General features: G+C 51.4%; 1 protein-coding gene and 1 long non-coding RNA gene across 2 annotated transcripts; one reads left to right on the top strand and one right to left on the bottom strand.

Annotated features, from left to right (window-relative positions):
• Positions 1-1,040: 1,040 nt before the first annotated feature.
• On the top strand, positions 1,041-19,176 carry Ivd (isovaleryl-CoA dehydrogenase). Its single transcript, XM_021640603.2, has 12 exons — positions 1,041-1,220; positions 5,019-5,108; positions 5,329-5,380; positions 9,155-9,324; positions 10,457-10,550; positions 10,753-10,889; positions 13,016-13,112; positions 14,674-14,767; positions 15,227-15,308; positions 15,776-15,880; positions 15,981-16,053; positions 18,227-19,176. The coding sequence occupies exons 1-12, from the start codon at positions 1,074-1,076 to the stop codon at positions 18,358-18,360; spliced, it is 1,275 nt and encodes a 424-aa protein (XP_021496278.1). The 5' UTR covers positions 1,041-1,073; the 3' UTR covers positions 18,361-19,176.
• Positions 13,452-15,740, bottom strand: LOC132648998 (uncharacterized). The gene is made up of 3 exons (XR_009587380.1): positions 15,568-15,740; positions 15,198-15,471; positions 13,452-13,585 (listed from the first exon to the last, which is right to left on the bottom strand). It is a non-coding gene; the product is annotated as an uncharacterized LOC132648998 (long non-coding RNA).
• Positions 19,177-23,254: the final 4,078 nt, after the last annotated feature.

The following is a 23,254-nucleotide window of genomic DNA, read 5'->3' as shown; positions in this document are numbered from 1 at the left end:
CCATTGTGAGCTAAAATAAACTCTGTCTCTTTCCCTCTGTCTGCCTCTCTGTCACTCTCGGGGGGCGGGGAGGAGGGGCGGTATGTGCACGCGCGTGCAGCACTCTAAAATGCTGGGGGCCAGAGTCCTAGGATCCCCGAAACTGGAATCACTGGCAGTTGTGTGCTGCCGTTTGGGTCGGGGGAATGGAGCTCGGGTCCTCTAGGAGGAGCGGCAAACACTCTCGGCCAAGGAGCCAGCTCCCCAGCCTCACAGCCGAGCTCTGGCCTCTGCGCACTTCCTGTTTGCGGGTTAACAGGTGGCAGCGTGCCCCGGGATCCAGCCGTGACAGCTTTCAAGGGTTCAGCACGAACCGGTGAGGTTTACCCGCAGGTGGAGAGAAATGGCTACCACAGGGACGAAAGATTCCCCAGGAGAATTTGGGCTGTAAATCTGCAGCAGCCCCGTCTGCACGACCAGAAAGTTCTAGTGGGTCTGTAGACTCTTCACACACGTGGGTTTTGGGGGGTTTGGTTTTGTTCTGTTCTTCAGGGAACCCCGAAGCCCACTCTTCCCTTCCTGCCCTGTCATCCCCAGGAGAAAAAGTCCTTCCAGAACCTGGAGGGCAGCAGCCTCTTTCGCTCAACATAGCCCGTTACGTCATAACAGAGCGAACCTCCCTGTTGCAGGTCGGTGCTCTAGAACGAGAGATTCCTTCCAGCCCTTCGCAAGCCCGGATCTGTTTGGACAGTTTTTTCATGACTCCAAACTAGGCGCCCGGACCACCCCATGTTGCCTTCCCATGAAGGTAAGTCTTCTGCAGATTCACGGTTACGGTAAAGGTTACGATGTGAACTCCACGCGTCAGGGACTCTCCTCCCCAAGAAGAACGCTTAAGGAAGTCCGGGAGCCGGGCCAGCCAGGGAGCTTGGGACTGGTTACCGCGTCACGGCGGATTGGCTTGCCTGGCTCTGGCCTCCGAGCGCGATTGGCCGCTGAAGACCCACCCCCTTTCCGATTGGACGGAACGGGGAAGCTAGGATTGGTGGACTGTAGGCTAAAACACCCCCCCAAGCTCCTGGCTCAAAACAGAGATGGCGACTGTGACCAGGCTGCTGGGCCGGCGGGTGACCACTTGGAGACTGCGGCCATCACCGTCTCCCCTCGCTGTCCCGCGGCGGTCCCACTCACTACTGCCTGTGGACGATGATGTCAACGGGTTAAGCGGGGAACAGAAGCAGGTAGGGAGGCCTGCCCGGAGGCCTCGTGCCCCGTGTCTTACCCTACAAATGACTTGTGCCTGCCGGGCCTTGGAAGCTAGGGAGAGAAACTGCGCGCCCTTCTCCTTGCTAGTGATCTCAATGCCCAAGCCTCTGCTCTCATCGTTATCTTTAACGAGGGAAGATCTGAGACAGCAAGGCGAAAGGATTCCTCACTTTGAACTCCTGCTAGAAGGAGTTAGAAGAGTAAGGACCAAAGCTCCTGGGAGACTGGACTGGTTGGGCAGATTGGTTTCCCCCACCTTCGGTGGCAATCACTTACAATGCAGCCTGTTCTCTATATGTATCTATCTCCTTCCCTGGGGTCTCAGTATGTATAGTTTTGACTTTGCCTTGTAGACCAGGCCAGCCTACAACTCTAGTGATCTTCTTGCTTCTGCCTCCAGAATGGTGGGATTAAAGGCGTGTACCACCACACCAGGTGGCTTAAAACTGTGGTTCTCCGTTTATGTATGGTTGAGCCATAACCACCAGGGCACTGTTTTCTTGCATTGGAAGGCTTTAAGGAGTTCTGAGATGCAATCTTAGTTTGCTTTCTTCCCCTCATCAAGGCCTAACACACAAAGCTGGACAAGATCTTGAAAAATATGTTCATACAGGTTGCCTCCTCGTATTGCTGGGTTTAAGACTGTTCTGGCTAATTAAAGGCAATGAGTAATTCCCAAGGATGCTTGGGTCCTGGGAATGAGTATGTATGTATGTATGTATGTATGTATGTATATATATATATGTATATGTATGACCAAGGGCCAGTGTTGCTGTGAATGTTAACCTGGGTGGAGGAAGAATCTGGAAACCCCAGAGCACCTTCTGTCTTAGAATCTTCCGGGATTCTAAGGTCCAGCTTGTCGTTTCCACTAGCCCGTTGTCTGGTTCCTGAGCTGTTACTTTCCCTGTGTCCTGGGAAATAATGATTACATTCAGACCTTTGAGGCAAACACACTTAGGATATAACGCTCCCACGCTTGTGACACATTCGTATGGAGTGCTGTTTTTGTTCTTGTACCAGCCTATGTTAATAAAGGAACTGGATGTTCGCTGCTTGACTCATTTACCTTTGTGAGTTAATTTTAGATTTACTTGACTTATGTGTATGAGTGTTTTGTGTGTATGTGCACAGCTTACCTTACCTGGTGCCTGCAGAGGATAGAAGAAGGTGTCCTGTCTCCTGGGATTGGAGCTAGGGAAGGTTCTGAGCCTCCATGTGGGTGCCGGGGATTGAACCTGCAAAAGCGGCACCCTTGGGTAGGTCCATCATTGCTCTGGAGAGACACTGGCCTGCTCAGCCTACTTTCTTTCTGTTTTTTGTCTGTTTGTCTGTCTGATTCTTCCAGACAGGGTTTCTCTGTGTGGCCTTGGGTGTCCTGGATTTGTAGACCAGGCTGGCCTTGAACTCACTGCAATCCACCTGCCTCTACCTCCCCAAGTGCTAGGATTACAGGCATGTGCCACCACGCCTGGACAGGAATTGAAACATGACAGGAACCTGTGGGCAGGAGCTGATACAGAGGCCATGGAGGGGTGCTGCTTACTGCCTTGCTCCTCCTAGCTTGCTTAGCCACTCTTAGAACCCAGGACCACCAGGCCAGAGACAGCCCCACCTACAATGGACTGTGCCCTCGCCCATCAGTCACTAATTAAGAAAATACCCCGATTAAATCACTTAATAAGCTTATGCCTCTTGTTGGGGGCATTTTCTCAAATGAGGCTCCCTCTCTAATGACGCAAAGCTTGTATCACACTGATAGAAAACCAGCCAAAAAAAAACAAAAAAAAAAAAACAAAAAACAAACAAACAAACAAAAAAAAGAAAACCAGCCAGCACACGCTCTTAACCACCGAAGCACGTGTCCACCCCTCACTTGCCTTCTCAAATCAATACTGTCCCAGTGCTCTCACCTGAACACCTTCAGTATCACCCTCATTTACAGTTGCATACATTCTTTGTTTTGAGACAGGATGTTGCTAATGGCCAGGGGGACCTGGACATTTTAGCCGTCTTCCTGCCTGGCTTCCTGAGGGCTGGGTTACATGCCTGGATCTCTATATCCAGATTTATAATGCATCCGCCCCCCCCCCCCAACACACACCCCATTTGTGTCTATTCACTGGGCACGGGGTTGGGTTGCGTAAAGACTTTTCCACGCACTTTAAACATATCCCCTCTTACAATGTGTTCATTCTCTCTCTCTGAGACAGCGTCTCACTATATAAACCTGGCTGGACTCACAGAGCTCTGCCTGCCTCCTTACCACCATAACTAGCTTTTTTTTTTTTTTAAGATTTTATTTATTTATTTTATGTATGAGCATTTTATCTGCATGTGTGCCTGCACGCCAGAGAGTGCGGAAGCTGTGGGTTACCATGCAGTCATGGCCAAGTCCAAGAAACCGCGCAACACACCAACCAGTCCTGAAGATGGCACAGAAATGGCCTCAAGAAAGCCCGGTCACAAAGGCATGAATCTCTTAAGGGGGTGGACCCCACGTTCCTGAGGAACATGCGCTTTGCCAAGAAGCACAACAGGAAAGGCCTGAAGAAGATGCAGGCAAACAATGCAAAGGCAGTGAGTGTGCAAGAGGCCATCAAAGCCCCTTTGAAGCCTGCAGCTGTTAAACCCAAGATGCCAAAGGCCCCCGGCCGCAACCTCAGCTGTCTGGCTTTCATCGCTCACCCCAAGCTTGGGAATCAGATTTGAAGCTACATGGCCTAGGGTCATAGGCTCTACCAACCAAAGGCCAAGGTTCAAACCAAGGCAGAGGCCGCAGCTCCAGCTAAGGCCCAGGCTTCAGCTCCAGCTCAGGCTCCCAAAGGTGCCCAGGCCCCTGTGAAGGCCACACAGGAAAGACTTCTGCTAATGTGAAGACAGACGGACTGGTGTGACACATCCACCTACACACTATTTACAGATGACCTGTGTCCTATGCTGTTTTTACAGATAAACCTGAGGCAAGCTCTGTTAGATAGATAGATACATAGATACATAGATAGATACATAGATACATAGATAGATAGATGATTGATAGAATCTTTTTCAATACTTAAGAGGCTAGGGTACATGAATTCAAGGTCAGCTTGGGCAAAACTCAATCTTAAAATTAATAAAATGATAATGTCTTAATCATTTCCAAGATGTCTAAACCAAGAATCTTACGAAAGAGGGTGCGGTCATTGTCCTAGTTAGGATTACTGTTGCTATAGTGAACACCATGACAAAAACTAAGCTGCAGAGGAAAAGGTTTATTTGGCTTACAGTTCCTCCTTGAAGGAAGCCAGGGCAGAAACCCAAACAGGGCAGGAACCTGGAGGCAGGAGCCGATGCAGAGGCCATGGGGGAGAGTGCTGCTTACTGGCTTGCTCCTCGTGGCTTGCTCAGCCTGCTTTCTTATAGAACCCAGGACCACTCACCATCTCTGGGGAGGCCCCACCCACAATAGACTAGGCCCTACCCCCATTGATCACTACTTAAGAAAATGCCCAACAGGATAGTCTGCAGCAGTCCCATATTATGGAAACTTTTTTTTTTTTTTTTTTTTTGGTTGAGGCTCCCTCCTTCTGATGACTAGCTTCTGTCCGGTTGTCAAAGAACCTGCCTGCACAGTCACCTCTAATGAAGCATAATTTAGAGGGGCCGCTAAGCCTCAACCTGATTCTTCGTGGGGAGACTGCCTGTGGCCTAGCTCCCTGAATGTGCCGTTTCAACCACAGGGGCAGTCCTGTCTTGCTCTCAGTAGTCTCTGTCTGCCTCTCTCCCTCTAGCTTCGTCAGACTATGTCAAAGTTCCTTCAGGAGCACCTGGCTCCCAAGGCCCAAGAGATTGATCAAATCAACGAGTTCAAGAACCTGAGGGTGAGCTGCAGGGGTGAGGGTGGGAGTGGAGGCTTCTGGGGGCGGGGTGGCCCCCAGTGCACTTTTGCCTAGAAAGGTGCACACCGTGTCCTAGCGACAGGGGCCTCGCTGCTTGAGGAGGGAGTGAGTACAGCTTCTCCCTCTGAATGGCTTGTTCTTGTTCTGGCCACACATGGCTAACTGCCTCCTCATCACTCGTCCCACTCTCCTCTGTTGACAGGAGTTCTGGAAGCAGCTAGGGAGCCTGGGAGTCCTGGGCATCACGGCCCCTGGTGAGTATGGCTTCTTTCCCTTAAGAGAACTCCCTCCGTTGCCAGAACAGGCAGGAAGGGAAGTGGGCATGGTGGCACATCCCTTTAACCCCGGCACTCAGGGGGCTGAAACAGGAGGCCTACTCTTTGTTCAAGGACAGCCTGTGCAGTACAGTAAGTTGCAGGCTATCCTAGTTCACGGAGTGAGACCCTGATTAAAAAAAAAACAACAACAACAAAAAAAAAAAAAACCAAGGGGCTGGAGAGAAGGCTCAAGCGAAGAGCACTTGCTGTGTAAACCTGAGGGCCAGAGCTCAGATCTCAGCACTATGTAAAAGCCAAGCCTGTCCCGCCCCGATGTCTGTAGTTCCCGCACTGACGGCTGCTGACACTGGGTGGGGGTGGGGGGCTTGCTGGGGCTCCTTGGCTACTCATTTCACAAAAAAACGGTAGGGAGTGAGGAGAGGATGCCCACACGTGTCCACAGGTGTGTGCACTCACATACACACGTGCGCACGCTTCGCCATACATACACTCAAGAGAAATCAGACAGGAAGAGGGGAGAAGGACCATTCCCAAAGAACTTCCTCCCCCCTGAACCTGAGGCAGCACCCACTGAGCACAGAGAAGACGTTCTCACTCACCAGTGACGGCAGAAGGCAGGATCCCATAGACTCTGCTTATTCCACACTGAAGACTGAGTGCGAGCCTGCACCCTGGACAATCCGCATGCTCTACAGACTCCTCCAGAGGATTCTGGGAAGTTTAGAAAATTCTAAGTCAGGTCACCGCCCTTGTTGATCAGCTTTCTCTAGGTGATTCCTAAGCTCTGTCTCACCAGTGGCCTGTAAGAGGTACGCCCCTGAGGGACAGCCTAAAGCCTCTGCTTTCAGCTTGTCCCCAGAGCTCATTTGGGGTCAGAAATGGGACTAGGAGGGATGTGCCCTATGGATGCCATGACTTGTTTGGGTGGTTGGGGTGGGGGAGGCAGGGAGCTGGCATATTCTGGCTCTGTGTTGCCTTCTCTCACTCTGCCTGGGTGGTTGTACCAGCGAATGTGTGAGCTGTTGACCTCCTCATCCAGCCTCACTCCTGGGGCGGGAGAGCAACGCAACCGACTCTTTGTCCTGTCGCTCTTTCCCAAACCATTAAGAACAGCTGCTTCCTATCCCGTACCCGGAGGGTAAGGCAGGAAGACTGTTAGGCAAGCTGACCTAGGCTATAGAGCTAAGACCCTGGCTCAAAAAAAAGGGGGTGTGGTGGTGTGGCTGGAGAGATGGCTCGGCGGTGAAGAGCCCCTGTTGCCCTTGCAAAGGACCCGACTTCCGTTTCCGGTACCCACACGGTGGCACACAGGCACTGTTGGCTCTAGTTCCAGGAGATCTGGCAACCAAGTATACCAGGCTTGCACATACATACAAACACTCATGTGCATAAAATAAAATAAATCTAAAAAAAAAAAATTTAAGGGGAAATAAGCTGACAACTATTTGTATAAAACCTGTACTCTTTATAATATAGGAATGTGGGCAGGTATACATAAATTATATTGCCATTTTGTGTAAGACATGCCTGGATTTGGTATCGGAGAGGGGTCCGGAAACCAAGGATGCAGGTGTCTGTTGGACTTGTGTCTGTATATTTCATCTTGTATCCTCCTGAAGTGGCATAGGTCCTGGGATTTGAGTTGACCTCCGGAAGTTACATGAATAATGATATAAAAAAAGCCACTGGATGACGCATTTAATCATGTCGGTGTGAGGGAGTTTGGGGGAGGGCCTTTTGAGAACCCCCAAACAAGATTTTTCTTTGTGCTTTAAGGGTTTCTGATCTTACCCAACATAATATGTTTCTAAATTAGAATATATTTTATGGAACAAAGAAGCAGTTTAAAATCCCTCTACACTTGAGGGATAGAGATAGGAAGGTTGTAGGTTCAAGGCCACCCTAAGGTGCATGATACCCTGAGGGAGAGGGTGAGGATGCAGTTGATTTGCTACAATGTCTGTGTGTCCTCAACAAGGCAGAAACACAGTGGTGTCTGAAATCCCAATACTCAAATGTAAGGCAGGAACAGCATAAGTTTGAGAAGTGAAAGAAAGAAAAGGAAAAAAGAAGTAAAGAAAGAAATTGGGGAGGGGGGTAGAGAGATGGCTCAGAGGTTAAGCGCACTGGCTGCTCTTGCAAAGGTCCTGAGTTCAATTCCCAGAAACCACATGGTGGCTCACAACCATCTATAATGAGATCTGGTGCCCTCTTCTGGTGTGCAGGCACACATGCAGGCAGAACACTGTATACGTAATAAATAAAAAAATCTGGAAGGAAGGATGGAGGGAATCTGGAGAGCTGGGGCTCAGAGTGTAGCTTAGTAGAAAGAGCGTATACTTTGTATGAAGCCCTAGGTTTGATGCGCAGCACTAAAGAGCCAGGTGTGGTGGTGCACGCCTTTAATCTCAGCTCTAGGGAGGCAGAGGCAGGTGGATCTCTGTGAGTGCGAGGCCAGACTGGTCTACAGAGCGAGCCCAGGACAGCCAAGGCTACACAGTAAAACCCTGCCTCAAAATAAAAAAGAAGAAAAAAATAGTAGAAAGAAACAAAAGAAAAGAAAGCGAAGGCTATTATTTTTACTGGGGATTGAACCTAAGGCCTTGCATATGCCAGACAAGATTCCTAACACTGAACTATGCCCCACTCTGTCCCCACCATTTTCCTATTATTTTATCTTGAAACCTAATCTCCGGAAGTTGCTGGAGCTGGCCTTGAACTCACTCTGTCAGACTTGAATGTGTTCTTTCGCCGTTCAAGTGACACCAGCTAGCCCCAGTCCTGCAAGCCAGACGGGAGGAGTTCTGCTTTCCTGCTTATTTTCCTGGAGCTGCAGCTCTGTAGAGCATCGGGCAGCCTGATCAATCAATCAGAAGGAGCCTGTTCTCAGGGTCTTTACAGGCAGCTGAGCTAAGGGACCAATGGACCCAGCCACTTTATTTATTTATTTTTTTTTCTGAAACAGCTATTAAGGAAAACATGCTTTCTCTTTTTCACTTTCTTTTCCTATCCTTCTTAATTTTTGAGATAAGGCCTCAGGTAGCCGAGACCCTGTAATACAGTTCCTCCTGTTGTGGTGACCCCCCCAGCCATAAAAGTATTTTCATTGCTACTTCATAACTGCAGTTTTGTTACTGTCATGAACAGTAATAATTTTTTGGGGGGGATAGAGGTTTGTCAAAGGGTTGTAACCCACAGGTTGAGAACTGCTACTCTAGGGAGGCCAGGAGGGTTCTCTTCTGGTCTCTGGGGGCATTGGTACACATGTGGCATAAATATACACATAGGTAGGTAAAAAACACTGATAAGTTGTTTTGTTTTTCACAATCTCTCCTTCCCAAGGCCTCAGCACACGCAGTCTGTAGCTGATTTGCTGCTCTGAATGTAGGCCCCTCCGCCGCCCCCCCCCCCTTTGTGTTTCCTTGCCTTCTTCCATCATCCATCTGCTTCTGCCTCCTGTGACTTCCGAAGAGTGTGTGCTCGGGGCTCTTGCTTGTCCTCGCTGACAATGTCTGGGATAAAGCCAGTGTTGGAGATGATGATCTTCCAAACTGCAGTTCGCCCCTGCGGCAAGCAGAACCAGTCCTGTGCCCTTCTGAGCAGAGACCCTGGCCACAAGCCTCCGACCTTGCTGGCGGAGCTTGGGCTGGCTTCCAGGGTGTCTCTGCTCTGCCAGTTAATGTAAGGTTCCTGTCTGTGTGCCAATGTAACCTGGCTCCCTTTCTGCTTCCCACACGGCCCCGCTCCCAGTTCAGTATGGTGGCTCTGGCCTGGGCTACTTAGAACACGTGTTGGTGATGGAAGAGATATCCCGGGTCTCTGGAGCAATAGGGCTCAGCTATGGCGCTCACTCCAACCTCTGTGTCAACCAGATCGTTCGCAACGGGAATGAGGCACAGAAAGAGAAATACCTGCCTAAGGTGAGGAGGTGGGAATGCAGACACCCGCTGACTGAACACAACCACCCTATGACAAGCTCTCCCTCGGGGGGAGCCAAGCACATTCTCACCCTTGGCTGGCTGCCACGAACTAAATATAATCAGGAAAGGGACCAAGACTGCTTTAAAATGCTTAAGTCAATACCTGAGGGGGCTGGAGAGATGGCCCATTAGATAAGAATATTGACTGCCCTTTTAGAGGACCCAAGTTCAATTCCCAGCACCCACATGGTGACTCACAGCCCTCTATGACTGCATGATTCTGGCCACTTTGGGCACCGCACACATACATGCAGACATGCATGCAGGTGAAGCAAGGAAATAAGTTAATAAGCTGGAGAGCAATAGAGGAGGATCCTTGGTATTGATCCCTAGTCTCTACATGTACGAGTACATGTGTGTCTGTGTGCCTCTCACACTTGCACACATGTAAACATACAACACTCCAAAAAAAAGAAAACAAGGACAGAGCTTAACACCTTAATCCTGGCACTCCGGAGGCAGAGTCAGGTGGAGCTGGGTGAGTTCGAGGCCAGCCTGGTTTGCAGAGTGAGTTCCAGGACAGCCAGGGCTGCACGGAGAAACCCTGTCTCTAAAGACAAAACTAAAAAGAAGAAAGAAACCTTCAGCCAGCACTGTGATGACTTATGACATAAATGTAGAGATTCAGCTGCTTGGGAGACAGAGCAGGAGGATTTGGCAAGACCCGGTCTCAAAAATCAAATGGGAGCCAGTGAGATGGATTAGTTGTATAGGTGCCTGCCACCAAGTTTGGTGACCTGAGTTTGAAACACACGATGGAGAAAAAACCAACTCCCACACATAATCCTCTGATACAAACACACACACGCACGCAGAGCAAATAAGTTAAAATACAATTTTTAAAACATAAAGACTGGGGAGCAAGGGGAGGGCTCGGTGGTAAATTCCTTGCTTAGCATGTGTGAGACCCTAGAACCCAAAAACTGGGGCAAGCCGGAGTGGAAGAGAGGCTTTGTAAATACTTGCTTTGCTGGGGGGGGGGCGGTTTGAGGGGCAGAAAGTGGGCAGGAAGGGGCAGTCTTGGGGAGCAGCTCCCATGTCCTAACCAAACAGGTTTCGGTTTCCCTTTTAGCTCATCAGTGGTGAGTTCATCGGTGCCCTGGCCATGAGTGAGCCCAATGCTGGCTCTGATGTTGTCTCCATGAAGCTGAAAGCAGAAAAGAAAGGTAAGGCCATTTGCCACGGGGCAGCAGGAAAAGACAGAAAAACAAAGCCAGGGTGAGGGCGTAGCGGTTGGGGGCGGTCTCTGCTGGTTCCCAGTACCAGCTCTTAGCTGGGCGGCAGCAGTTCTGTGGGCTGACTGGCTGACCAGGACAAGAGACCATGCCCTGCCCTGCCCTGCCCTGCCCTGCCCTGCCCTGCCCTTAGGAGATTACTACGTTCTGAACGGCAACAAGTTCTGGATCACCAATGGCCCTGATGCTGATGTCCTAGTTGTCTATGCCAAGACAAACCTGACTGTCGTGCCAGCTTCTCGGGGCATCACAGCCTTCCTGGTGGAGAAGGTGAGGGTAGTGGGCATGAGATCATAGAGACTCCACCTCTAACAACAGTGACAGAGATAACCCATTCCTTCCACCCGGTGGAGGTTGAGATCAGTGTTCTGTACTCCCGCACCCAGGAGGTGGTGGGTGAGCAGAAGGTAGCCTATCCCAGCACTCAGGGAAGCAGAGGCAGCCGCATCTCTGTGAGTTCGAGGTCAGCCTGGTCTACAAAGTCAGACCAGAACAGTGAAACCCTGTCTCAAAAAACAAAACAAACAAACAAAAACAGGTAGCCTCAAAGTCTGGTGCTGGAGGAGTTGCTTAGTGGTAGAGCAGCTGCCTAGAATGTATAGACCCTAGGTTTCAGCTTATCACTACAAAAAGAGGAGGAGGAGGAGGAAGAAACAAACAAAATAAGGAGAGAAAGACCTTGAGAGGCTGGTGTTGTAAGTGATGATTAATACAGCTGTTAATCCTAAACAGCTGTATAACCAAATCACCACACAGAGACTGATTTATTTAATTAACCTAGAACACAATGCTGGGCAATAGTTACTCCATCCTAAACCTCCAAGCCCTCATAGTTTCCTAACATTTAGATTAACCTATTATACCTGCTTTTAGGGATACATTAGGTCCAGTCTGTCTCTCCATGTCATTCCAAGACCTCTCTCCCAGCTCCCTCCTGCCCTTCTCTCCCCCTCTCCTTCCATACCTTCCTATCCTCTGGCTCCTCCTATCAAAAGATGTATCAATAATAAATATTAATCATCACTTACAACAGGCTGGGTCAAGTTTGAAGACAGTAAAGCTGTCCATAGAGTCGAGGAGAAGAAAATGGAAAAGAAACCAATGAGATGCTCTTAACGAGCTGAGCAAGAGCTTTGGGGAGACTGAGGCATGGATGGGAATGCAAATGTTGATATGGACACCTCACCTCTGATAGTGTGGACAACGACAAGATACATCAGGAGTTAGACTCAAGTCCAAGAGTTCCATTTTGGGTTTGGCTTTGTTTTAAAATGAGCCAGATGAGGTGACGTGTGTTTGTAATCTGTGCGGCACTTGACAAGCAGCCGTAAGTTTGAAGCTAGCCTGGTCTTTGTCGTGAGGTCCATGGCTATACAGCAAGCAAGACTTTGTCTCAAAAAACTAAAACAGCTGGGCGGTGGTGGCATACGCCTTTGAGCCCAGCACTCGGGAGGCAGAAGCAGGCAGATCTCTGTGAGTTGGGGGCCACCCATGTCCACAGAGCAAGTTCCAGGACAGCCAGAGCTATGTGGAGAAACCTCTCACCTTGAAGAGAAAACAAAACAGAAAAACTAAAAAACAGGAAACATGATCGTTTTCAGCATACAGAAAATAAAACAGGAAGTTTTTTTGTTGTTTTGTTTTTGCTTTTTTATACGATGGTGTCTCATTGTGTAGCTCCGGCTGGCCTAGACCAGGCTGCCCTTGAACTCACAGAGATCCATCTGCCCCTGCCTCCCAAGTGCTGGGATTAAAGGCGTGTGCCCTACCCTGGAAAAAAAGCTGGAAATATGTAAGTTTAGAGAGCAGGTGTCAGCTTCATGCCGTCTGCCTATGGATGTTGAGCAAAGAGGGCAGGTGCCACTGAGGCTTGGGGACCCAGCTGCAGGGGAATGCTGGAGTTCAAGTACGTGGTCTGAAGGTTGGCAGCATACTCCATGAGGAGGCGGGAGTAGCTAAAATTGGAACTGGGAAGGACGGGAGGTAACAGGTAGCAGCAGTGTGTGTCATTCCTCCCCTGGGCACTTGGCGACCTGCTGTGTCATCCCCGTCAAAGCATGTAGAAGGCTGGAGCCTGTTCCTTTAGGAACAGGTGGCGAAAGAGCAGATTGGCATGGGCTGAGAGAGTGTCTTTGGAGTTACCTCCCTGGGAGAGTGAGGAGATCTGGGGACCGAATGCTTCCCTGAGAACTGGGGAGATGGAGGGTGTCAGCAGAGGGGTTGGGAATGAGGCTGGCAGGTGTGAAGACTGGAGATTTGCATTCAGAGGGAGAACTCGGGCGTGAGAGGGTGGCGTGCTGGGCAGCTCTCAGAACCTGTAGGTAAAGTGAGCTTCCCCTTTATTAGCCCTCCTCTGGGGCAGGTCTAACCAGGGTCTCCTCTGGTTTCCTGTAAAGGGTATGCCTGGTTTTAGTACCTCCAAGAAGCTGGACAAGCTGGGCATGCGGGGCTCCAACACCTGTGAGCTCATCTTTGAAGACTGCAAGGTGCCTGGTGAGTGTCCAGAGAATAAGTGTCCTGACTCCTTTGCAAGTTGGGAAAGCCCTTCTCGCCATTACAGAGGGTCACTACCATTATCTGTCCCGTGATACGCAGCAAGACTGTGGGCCTGGAGCTGCTGGACAGCTAGCTGTCTGCCCTGGCCACAGACCCTGCTGCTATTTGCTTGCCTGCCTAGATGAAGGACAGGTTTCCTCTGTGGGCGGCACATCTTGCTGGTAGCCAAAAGTGAAGCTGACAGGCTTCAGACCTCCTGTGCACCTGCCTGTACAGCCGACATGAGCTAGTCCGACTTTTTGTCGCCATCATAAATAAGCCAACAAACTGGTTGAAGGAAGGAAGAACTTGTTTTTACTCAGGGTCTCAGGGATCGAGTCTGTGGTCCTTTGGCTCCATTGCTTGTGCACCTGGAGCGAGGCAGAGCATGAGGGAAGAAGGGCCTGTGGAGAACTGCTTGTCCTAGGGAGCTAAATAGCAGAGATAGAAGAGGCAGGAGTCCCATTAGACTCTGAAAGACACACACACACACACACACACACACACAAACACACTGGCCAGTTTTCCCTGGAGGTTCTTCCTCTCAAAGTTCCCGTTGTCTCCACTAATGCCATCAAATTATGAATCCATCACCGAGTTAATCCAGCTGTCACGATCCAGTCACGTCCCAAACCCCACCTTAGAACACTGTTGAGCTGACAACCACGCCTTCGGCACACCAGCCCACAGGGGGACATTTTGTGCCTAAACCACAACACTCTGAATTACACTCGGTAATGATGCTAAAAGCCCGTCAGAATAAACTGACAGAAGCCAGGCTCGGTGAAGGAGAGGTAATTGGATTTTGCAGGGATGTTTTCTCCCCTGTGCTGAGGCTGTAAACGTGACACCATGTAGCACTGCGAGAGAGCTGAGGGCATGGATCTCGTCCTCAATTAGGACTGCTCTGTGCATCAGCAGTAAACCATCCCGAAACAACATGCTGTTGTCAGAAGGGGTCTCTAGAAAGGAGTATCCATGCAGACCCATCTTTGTAGGAAAGAAAGAAAATTCACCCACCAACCTTAAAGGCCAGTTAGGCTGTCGAGTTTCTACCAAGTATTCTGCCCAGGAGTCCTTATTAGGGGGTAGGTGCTCAGGAGGTTCGGTCACTAGCACCCTAACTCCTGGACAAAGCAGCTTCCACAAACATTGCCGAGAGGTGACCCTGAACCCAAGCAGAGAACCCCGGGACCATGAGTTCTCTGGTCTGGCTATTAGTGGACACGGGTGTAGAAAGAAGCCAAGAGGGGTGGAGTTACTTCTAAACCAGTCCCTTTTTCTTTCTCATCCAAGGGAGTCCAGGGTGGGAAGGGAAAGAGCTAACATCTTGGGGCTCTGTAGTGTTGTGGATGGTGTGGGGGGAGGGGGAGAGGGAAGGTCCTGAAGACTCTGCTTCTGCCTGCTTTTCCTCTCACTTGAGAAGCCCTAATTAAAGGCGGAGTAACACACTCTCGTGCCTTTTACCTAAGTAAAGAGGCCATGAACAGCCCTCGGTGACTGGCATTTACCCCCGCAGCTGCTAACATCCTGAGCCAAGAGAGTAAGGGTGTTTACGTACTGATGAGCGGGCTGGACCTGGAGCGCCTGGTGCTGTCAGGCGGGCCCCTTGGGTAAGTGTGAGGGGGCTGGAGGCCTACCGAGGAAGCAGGTGGGCCTCTGGATATGTGAGGCTGGGGGCCCCTAAGCTCTCCGGCCTCCTTATTAGGTTAACGGCCTCGCCCCGATAAGGAGGGAAGCTCTTTCAAGGCCTGTCCTAGACAATCTCCTCCTCCATTGAACCTCTTCACACACAAGGGAAATGGCATTCAGTGACAGATGTCAGGTGAGGACAGAGGAGGTTAGGCAATGTGGTTGTGAGGCAAGGAGCCCAAACTCTCATACCTGCCCGCTGCCCAGCCACACCCACCTGATCCCAGAGAAAGGTGCAAGGGAGTATGGGTAGCAGGGAGTTTCTCTCGGGGGGACTCAGTTCCATCCTCCCACCTCAGTCCTCAGGCCTAATCCCCTGGCATCCTTCCACCCCACTTGCTGTCATCATACCTCCATGTTGTCTTTCTCCTTTTTGGCAGGATCATGCAAGCTGTCCTGGACCACACCATTCCCTATTTGCATGTGAGGGAAGCCTTTGGCCAGAAGATTGGCCAATTCCAGGTAAGTGGAATGCTTGCTGAAATGTCCTCTTCCGCTCCACTACGTGGAAGAGGGAGGCGTGCATCTGGGGATGGCTGTCCTGTCCTTGCTTGAGTTCGTAGAATGCAGCTCCCTTCACATTCAGCCTAGCTTTGGGCCTTTAATCACACTGTTCCACCTGTCCCTGCGGAGATGAACGAAGGAGATGCTGTAAGGCCGGAGGGCGGCACGCAGAGCGCGGGAGCTTAGGAGAAAAGGGAGCTGTGTTTCTAAATCCCACCTTTCTCGCGAGAAGACGCTGCTGGAAGCTAGCCACCCAAGAGGCAGCTCTCCGGCCTCTCTGCCGTCTCCATGGTCCTAGGAAAGTCCCATCTCTGCTCTGGGCCCCTGGTTCCTCATCCCTGGCTGTCGGGTCGTCCTTGCCACTGACCTGCTGTGGGTAACTAGGGTGTCCCAGCACCTTGACCCGCGGCTCTCTTCGTTGCCAGCTGATGCAGGGAAAGATGGCTGACATGTACACCCGCCTCATGGCGTGCCGACAGTACGTCTACAACGTGGCCAAGGCCTGCGATGAGGGCCACGTCACTGCCAAGGTGAGGGCTGACTCTGCGGGAGGGGGCGAGGGCGGGGCACCCTCGGGGGCGGGCACCTGTGCGCTTGTCAGGACCTGCTGAGCCGAGCCTCCCTCCACAGGACTGTGCCGGCGTCATCCTGTACGCAGCCGAGTGCGCCACGCAGGTAGCCCTGGACGGCATTCAGTGTTTAGGTGAGCGGCTCCCCACTGCCCACCCCCGGGGTCCCTCTCCACTCCTTAAGCCAGCCACAGCCAGGCTGGCACCTCTAGGCTCTCCCTGCCCGCAGCGAAGAAGAGAGGGAGGTTTTGGTGATGGCAGTCCGTTACCAGTTGGGTGGTTGTTATCTTAGAGGGGAGGCGGGGCCCGGGACACAGTGGTGAAGAACTCTGGTTGCTGTTCTGGAGGACCCAGCTTCTCTTCCCAGCCCTCACCTCGCAGCTCTCGTAACTGTAGTTCTAAGGGAACCACTGCCCTCCTGTGTCCTCTGAGAGTGCCCGGCATGAAATGCGGTGAACAGACAAGCATGCCGGCAAAGTACCCACATACACAAAATCAAATATTTTTTTAAAGGAAAGAGAAAATAGCCAGGTCGTGATGTACACCTTCAATCCCAGGACTCAGGACGCAGAGGCAGGCAGATTTCTGAGTTCGAGGCCAGGCTGGTCTACAGAGTGAGTTCCAGGACAGCCAGGGCTACACAGAGAAACTCTTATCACCAAAAAAAAGGGGGGAGGGGGTGTTGGCAAGGGAACCTACAAGCTGTCCTTATCTTCCCTGCCTGGTGTAAGGTCACCAGGAAGTGGGGAGAGGGATGCCCCAGCTGGAGCAGTCTCCTTCATTTTTTGGCCAATTGTGAAGGGCACAGGCTTAGGTTTGAATCCCACCTCTCTTGCCCGTGTCAGCCACTGATTCTGCACTTTGGAGGGAGAAGGGGTCTCTGTGTAGCCCTGGCTGCCCCGGAAGTCACACTCTGTAGAGTGAGGCCCTGGCTGGCCTTGAACTCACAGAAACTCGCCTGCCTCTGCCTCCCGAGTGCTGAGGTTAAAGGTCTGTGTCACCACTGCTGGCTTTCTAAAATTCATTTATTTATTATTCTGCCTTTTTTTAAAAAGCGGGGTCTCACACAGGTGAGCACGTGGGGTCACTGAGGATGGCTTTGACTTAGAACTTCAGCTCCCCTGCCTCCACCTCCCATTACTCCTCCTGAGTAATGGGCCCATAGGCGTGTGCCACAAGCTGAATCCAGAACTCTGGGCCAGCTAGGTGGACACTCTTCAGCCCGGCCCCGGAGTTTGCCCTCTCTTTGTCTGGATCTCCAGCACTCTTCGAGACCTCCTAGATCAGTGCCACTGTCCCGTCCTGACCCCAACAAGGTTCCCTCATTGCCTTTGCTTCTCTTTAATCAGACCTTCCCCCCATAGCCACCGTATCCTGGGGCCCTTATGGATTTAACCGACAGATAGTCAGAAAAGGCTGGGCATGGTAGTGCATTCCTATAATCCCAGCCCTTGGGAATGCAGGAGGATTGCATTCAGGAGCTTCAGACCAGCCTAGGCTACAGAGTAACTTCTTGGCCAACCCGGACATTAGCATACAGAGCCAGCACCCCAGCACTGTGGTGGGGGATACACCCCTGTAATCTCAGAAGTCAGAGGTAAGAGGGTCAGAAGTTCAACGTCATCATGGCTAAACACTGCGAGTTGCAAACTAGCCTAGAATATGGCAGACCCTGTTTCAAAAAGGGAAGGAAATGTTCAGAAAAAAACTGTATCAGTAGCTCGGGATTTTGCCAGCACTGGAGGGCGGGGGGAAAAAAGACCAACAAGATGGACCCTTGGGTGCTACCAAGCCTGGCAAAGTTGAGTTGGGTCCCCAGGACCCACGTGGTGAAAGGAGGAACGCTGACACATGTCACACATTGTCCTCTGAGTGCTACACGTGTGTCTAGGCAGATGTGCATGTACACACATACACACAAAATAAATGTAAAACGAAAGAAAAATTGTACCTAAGCTGGACACGGACTTGTTCTAGTGTCTCGATCCCCTAAACATTCCAGAGTAACAATTTAAATGGTACTTAGGTCCGTTAGATATACAGATAACCTAGAGGTTTTAAAATATGAGCTGGGATTATAACCCAGTGGTAGAGCACCCGCCTAGAGTGTCAGGCCCATGCCCAATCCTAACACAGAGACAGAGACTGGGAGGGAGAGGAGAGGGAGTCCGGAGAACGCTCATAGGTTATATGCAAAGGAACCAGTCCTCTGATTCCTGAAGGATGACTCCTTGGCCTTCTATTTGCTTTCTCACTTCGCCCCCTGCCTTCAATTCTGTCCTTTCTCTTCCCACTTTTGTTCCACAGGTGGGAATGGTTACATCAACGACTTCCCCATGGGCCGATTTCTTCGGGACGCCAAACTGTATGAGATTGGAGCTGGGACCAGCGAGGTGAGGCGGTTGGTCATCGGCAGAGCTTTCAATGCAGACTTCCGCTAGCCCCACGGCCCGTCGACCCCTGGTCCTAGCACCAAGAGGCCTTTCTTTGGAAGCAGAGGCATGGCAGCCTTCTTACCTGTCTAAGGAAGCTCTACTGCTCAGCTGCCCTTCTCATGCCAGCCTTCTGTTCCGTGTGAGGTTGGATCCTCCAGCCAGCCAGTCAGAAGAGCCCAAAAATGACTGCAAGAAGGACTTTGGCTTTTCTGGGGCTTGTGGGGAGAGCTTCAGATGCCCTGCCTCTTTCAATTTTCTTATACAGAGTGGTCCCTTTTCTTTTTTTCTGAGACAGGGTTTCTCTGTGTAACCTTGGCTGTCCTGGACTTCACTTTGTAGACCAGGCTGGCCTTTAACTCATTGGGATCCTCCTGCCTCTGCCTTACCGAGTGCTGGGATTGCAGGCATGCACCACTGCGCCCAGCTTTAGTGGTCTCTTTTCTTGAGGAAAAGGCAGAAACCTGTCCCTGCTGGCTGTTTCCCCAAGGTCTAAACAGCTCCAGAATGCCTGTGCGGCAGACCCATGGAAGGGCAGAGTCCGAGGTCTAGCCAAGACAGTGTGCAGAGTGGCTCCTGCTGGCGTGCCTGAGTCTGTCTGCATCACTCTGTCACAGGCCAGAACTGGGCCTTCTCATGTGACCTTCTGCAGCTGACTGGGCAGCTGACAGGCTCCGTGGCCCGGCCTGGTTTGCCTGGCTCAGCTCCAGCCTCTCTGACTGTACATTTCTCTAGACACCCTGAAGCTAATTTTGTTACAACCGCCCAGTGGCTGCTGCCATTTTGTATTTAACATACTGCAAAGTAAAGCCTTCTGTGCCCAAAGCAGTGTTCTGGAGGAGAAGCAAGCAGTTTGCCGTGACCTGCCTACACCCTGAGGGTGTCCTTGAAGAGTCCCGCCCCTTTGGTAACAGGACTAGAGGCCAGAGTGGAAAGTCTCAGACCCGAATCTCCCAGTGACCTTTTCTTTCATGTCCCTGAGCTTGGCAAGCACTGTACTCCTGAGTCAGCTCCCTCCCCCTGCCAACTTCTCCATGGTTTGATTTCAGCCTCCCTGTAGCCCAGGCTAGCCTTGAACCAAGATCTTGAACTGTAGATCTGCCCCTATCAGAGTGCTGGGATTACAGGCATGACCCACAGGCAGCCCCATGTGATTTTCCTTAAAGGGAGGGGGAGTCAGGTGTGTGAAGATAGAAGGAGAACCTTAACCTTCTGGAGGCCACCCCTGAGGGGCGCTTGTCTTTTGAGACATGATCTAACCTGTAATACAGAATCCCCCTGCCTCTGCCTCCTGAGTGCCATGATCACAGGCACGAACCACCAGACCTAGCACATCTCTGAGCTTTGTTTTGTCTCCATGTGTAGTCCAGGCCTTGAACTCAAGAGATCCTCCTGCCTCTGCCTCCTGAGTTGAGTTCTGGGATTAATTGCGTGTGCTACCACCATGCCCCGCCCAAGCTTTGCAGCTTTTGTTTGTTTGTTTAGTTTTGTTTTTAATACCTTGATATTGGTCAAGGTCAGAATCGGAGGATCCCAACCTGCGGCCGCCGCAGATAGCACCCTAGGAGTAGGTTCCCAAAAGTAAAACTGGTTTTCGTGGCTCCCAGCCCAGCAGGGTTTGGTCCAGGCCCGCGGCCAAGTGCTGAGGCTTGAGAGAGGTGGAGTTAGTGCCTTCCCGACCCCAGTCCAGCCCCATCTAAAGGGGAAGTTCCGGATCTCGAGGCTGCCCCTTGGCTTTCCCCCTCTGGGCCCTGCTCTGGTGGTGACCCGAGAAAGACCAGTGGAATGACCCACCGAAGATGTTCTAAATGAGGCAGGGGTCCCACAAGCCCGCAAGATGGCTTGCCACCAATCAAGACAAGCTGAGTCGGAGTCCTGGAACCATTGTGGTGGGTGGAGAGCTGCCCTCTGACCTCCAGAAGTCAACAGGATGCAACCCTCTCACCCAGTCTCGCCCGCTGGAACCCTACTAATTTGAGAGTGTCCCCCAGAAGGTCACATGATAAAAACCTTAATCCCAGGCATTTGTTAATGGTTCGCTTGAGAGAACCCTCATGACTTGGGTGGCTTTAGAAGAGGGAACATTAAACTGCTGTGCTTGCCTTCTCCTGTGAGGTCCTCACCACGTTCTGATGCAACAGAAAATCCTGGAGGTGGGCGTGTCATGCTTTTGGATACCCAGCTTCTGGAACCTTGAGCTAAATATAATTACCCAAGGCGTGTGCCTCCAGCTATAGCAACAGGAAGAATGTGTTTGTTTTCCTGTTTGTTTTGTAATGTGATGCACACAAATGTTTTTAAATAAAAGACAAAACAATGTCCGAAATGTAGGTGGGGGGGGGGGCTCTACCGAGATGAGTTAAGTGTGGCTTGGTTAGCCTCCTTATCAGAATCTAGTGACACTTTTATGTGGACACCTGGGGTCCCTGGGGAGTGATCCTGGGCTAAGGCAGCCACACAGGTTTGTTGTGTTGGGCCTGAAGGGAGTTTCTCCCAGGGACTTGAGCCTTAAGCCTATAACCCAACGGTAGTCCTTATGCCTGTAATATTGCTTCACTCCTCACATCAGCTCCTTCCCTGACCTTTGCAACCAACTAGGTGCTCAAGGCAAGATTGCTTAAGGACCCCATGCAAAGCCCTGCAAGGTGAGTTGCTCAAACCTAGGAAGGGAAGGGCGAGTCAGCCACTCCCGGACTCCGCAGAGATTAGGTGGCTCCAGGACTCCGGCCAAGCCGTAGCATTCAGGGTTAGGGGAAGCGCCTAGCACACTGCTTGCCCTGAATGCAGCTGAGACCCGGATGAGCCGTACCTGGATGTTCACCCGTCATCTGCCCCCAGCAGATCCAGAGTTTTCACCTCCTGCCTCAAAGCTCCGCGGCGGTGACTCGCGGGACCTGCTCCGGCGGCGCTGCGTGGAGCTCGCCTGACCCCTGCCGGCCATTCGCGGGGTCGCAGGCGCGCGGATCTGGACGCTCCACTTTCCCACTCTCGTGCTGGAATGTCACCCTGAATTGAGGAGCTCGAAAGAGCACCATCCTCCATCACCACCACCTCATACAAGAAGGCCAGACGAAAATAGGGAAACCATGAACAGAGCAAAGGCAGGTGGTGTGCCTTTTTAAAATTATGGTCACTTTTTAAATTGATATTTTTTTTTTTTGGTCAAAAATGTATTTTATGTGTATGAGTGTTTTGCCTACATGTATGTGCTCTGCTTGCGTGCCTGGTACCCACAAAGGCCAGAAGAGGGACTGAATTCTGTGGAACTGGACTTACAGACTGTTTTGAGCTGCTTTGAGACCCAGACAAGATCCTTTGAAAGAGCTCCTGAGCATGGAGCTGTCTCCCCACCTTCCAAAGCAGTCCATGTTGACTGAACGGAAGAGCCCGTCTCTTGTTCCTCCTGAACCATTTCCATTCCCCCAGGACAAAGCCACTTCTGAGTCTGTAAGGAGTTTCTGTTTGGCTAACCATGCCTCTCATGCCCTATGGATTGATTCGGTTGTAGGGCCTCCTAAGCAGAGTGCTTTAACGTGCGTAACTGTGTCTTACGGACAGTCTTGTCACGTGAGCATATCTCTTCACTATCCAGATGAGTCCTGTCCACCAACAGGCACTTAGATAGGTCCCTGGAGCCGGGCTCGGTGGTGGCGCATGCTGTGATCCCAGCACTCAGGAGGTAGAGGCAGACGCAGGCGGATCTCTGCGAGTTTGAGGACAGCCTGGTCTACAAAGCAAGTCCAGGAAGTCAAGGCTATACAGAGAAACCTTGTCTCAAAAAAAAAAAAAAAAAAGTCCCTGGAGAAGATTGGGGTGGGGGTGGGGGTGGGACTCGTCCACATCATGGCCTCTGCTTCTGCCTGCCTTCAGCCCCACAGTGCAGGAACTCAAAGCCTTGCTAAGCCAGGCTGGTGCTCTCCTCTGCTGTGCTCCGCCTACTTCCTCTAACCAGGAGCCACTCTGGAATTTGACTTCTGCACAACAATCCAACTTGCCTTCCTTCTTCCAGGCCAGGCCGCTGAACCCCACCTTCACCCTGAGCCAGAGGGAACAATGAAGCCTCCCCTAACGCCTCCCCTGTATCCCGGCACATCTAAGGTCAAAGGTTACACTGGGCTGAGTGGGCATCCTGTGTTTTCAGCACTCAGGAAGTTGAAGTAAAGGATTGCTGTCAGTTTGAGGCCAGCCTGGGCTGGTTACATAGATATCCAGTTCAAGGCAAGCCTGGGCTACGTAAAAAGCCCCTAAATAAAGACCCAACATTTCAATGGAGCACCTTTGCCCAGATACCTTGAAAGCAGGAGGATCTCTCAGGCTCTGGAGTTTGAGCCTAGCCAGAGCAACACACTAGACCCAGGATTAAAAAGGAAGAGGAGGGCCAGGCATGATGGCACATGCCTTTAATTTCAGCGCTTGGGAAGCAAGGCAGGCAGGACGCTGTGAGTTCAAAGGCCAGCGTAGTCAATAGAGAGAGCTCCAGGTCATCCAGGCCTACTGGGACCTTGTCTTAAAGAGAGGGGGCTGGGGGAACCTAAAGGTTGCAAAGCAAACACTCTTTGGATCCACCTTGACTGTCTCTGTGGCTCCCCTCCCCGCTGCAGAGCTGTGCTCAGAGGTGGCTGTGAATTGCCTTGTTTTCTAGCCTACTATGCCTTCCCCCCCTCCCCCCCGTCTGGTTTCTCCATCTGGGAAGTCCTTCCAGCCCTCCACCGTGCTCTCGCTTTCTCGTTCCTAAAGCCGCAATGCAGAACCCCTTCAGAGCTCTCCGGCCTTTCTCCAGCCCTCTCTCTCCACCCCACCCACACCCCTTGTCTTGGCATAAGTGCATCCATGGGCAAACAACCTGGGCAAGGGCAAGGTGGGCGCGCTCTCGGTCGCCTGCTTCCTCCAGGAAGGGATGATT

The sequence above is a fragment of the Meriones unguiculatus genome, chromosome 18 (genome assembly GCF_030254825.1).
Source record: "Meriones unguiculatus strain TT.TT164.6M chromosome 18, Bangor_MerUng_6.1, whole genome shotgun sequence".
Taxonomy (NCBI): Eukaryota; Metazoa; Chordata; class Mammalia; order Rodentia; family Muridae; genus Meriones; species Meriones unguiculatus.
The sequence above is the reverse complement of the archived record's forward strand: the minus strand, read 5'-3'. Positions and strand labels throughout refer to the sequence as shown.

Bases quoted from the DNA above. Each gene is read 5' to 3' on its own strand.
- Ivd (XM_021640603.2), top strand. From the start codon at position 1,074: ATGGCGACTGTGACCAGGCTGCTGGGCCGGCGGGTGACCACTTGGAGA. The intron at 10,551-10,752 runs GTAAGGCCATTT...CCCTGCCCTTAG, and splicing joins GCTGAAAGCAGAAAAGAAAG to GAGATTACTACGTTCTGAAC. The intron at 16,054-18,226 runs GTGAGCGGCTCC...TTTGTTCCACAG, and splicing joins GGACGGCATTCAGTGTTTAG to GTGGGAATGGTTACATCAAC.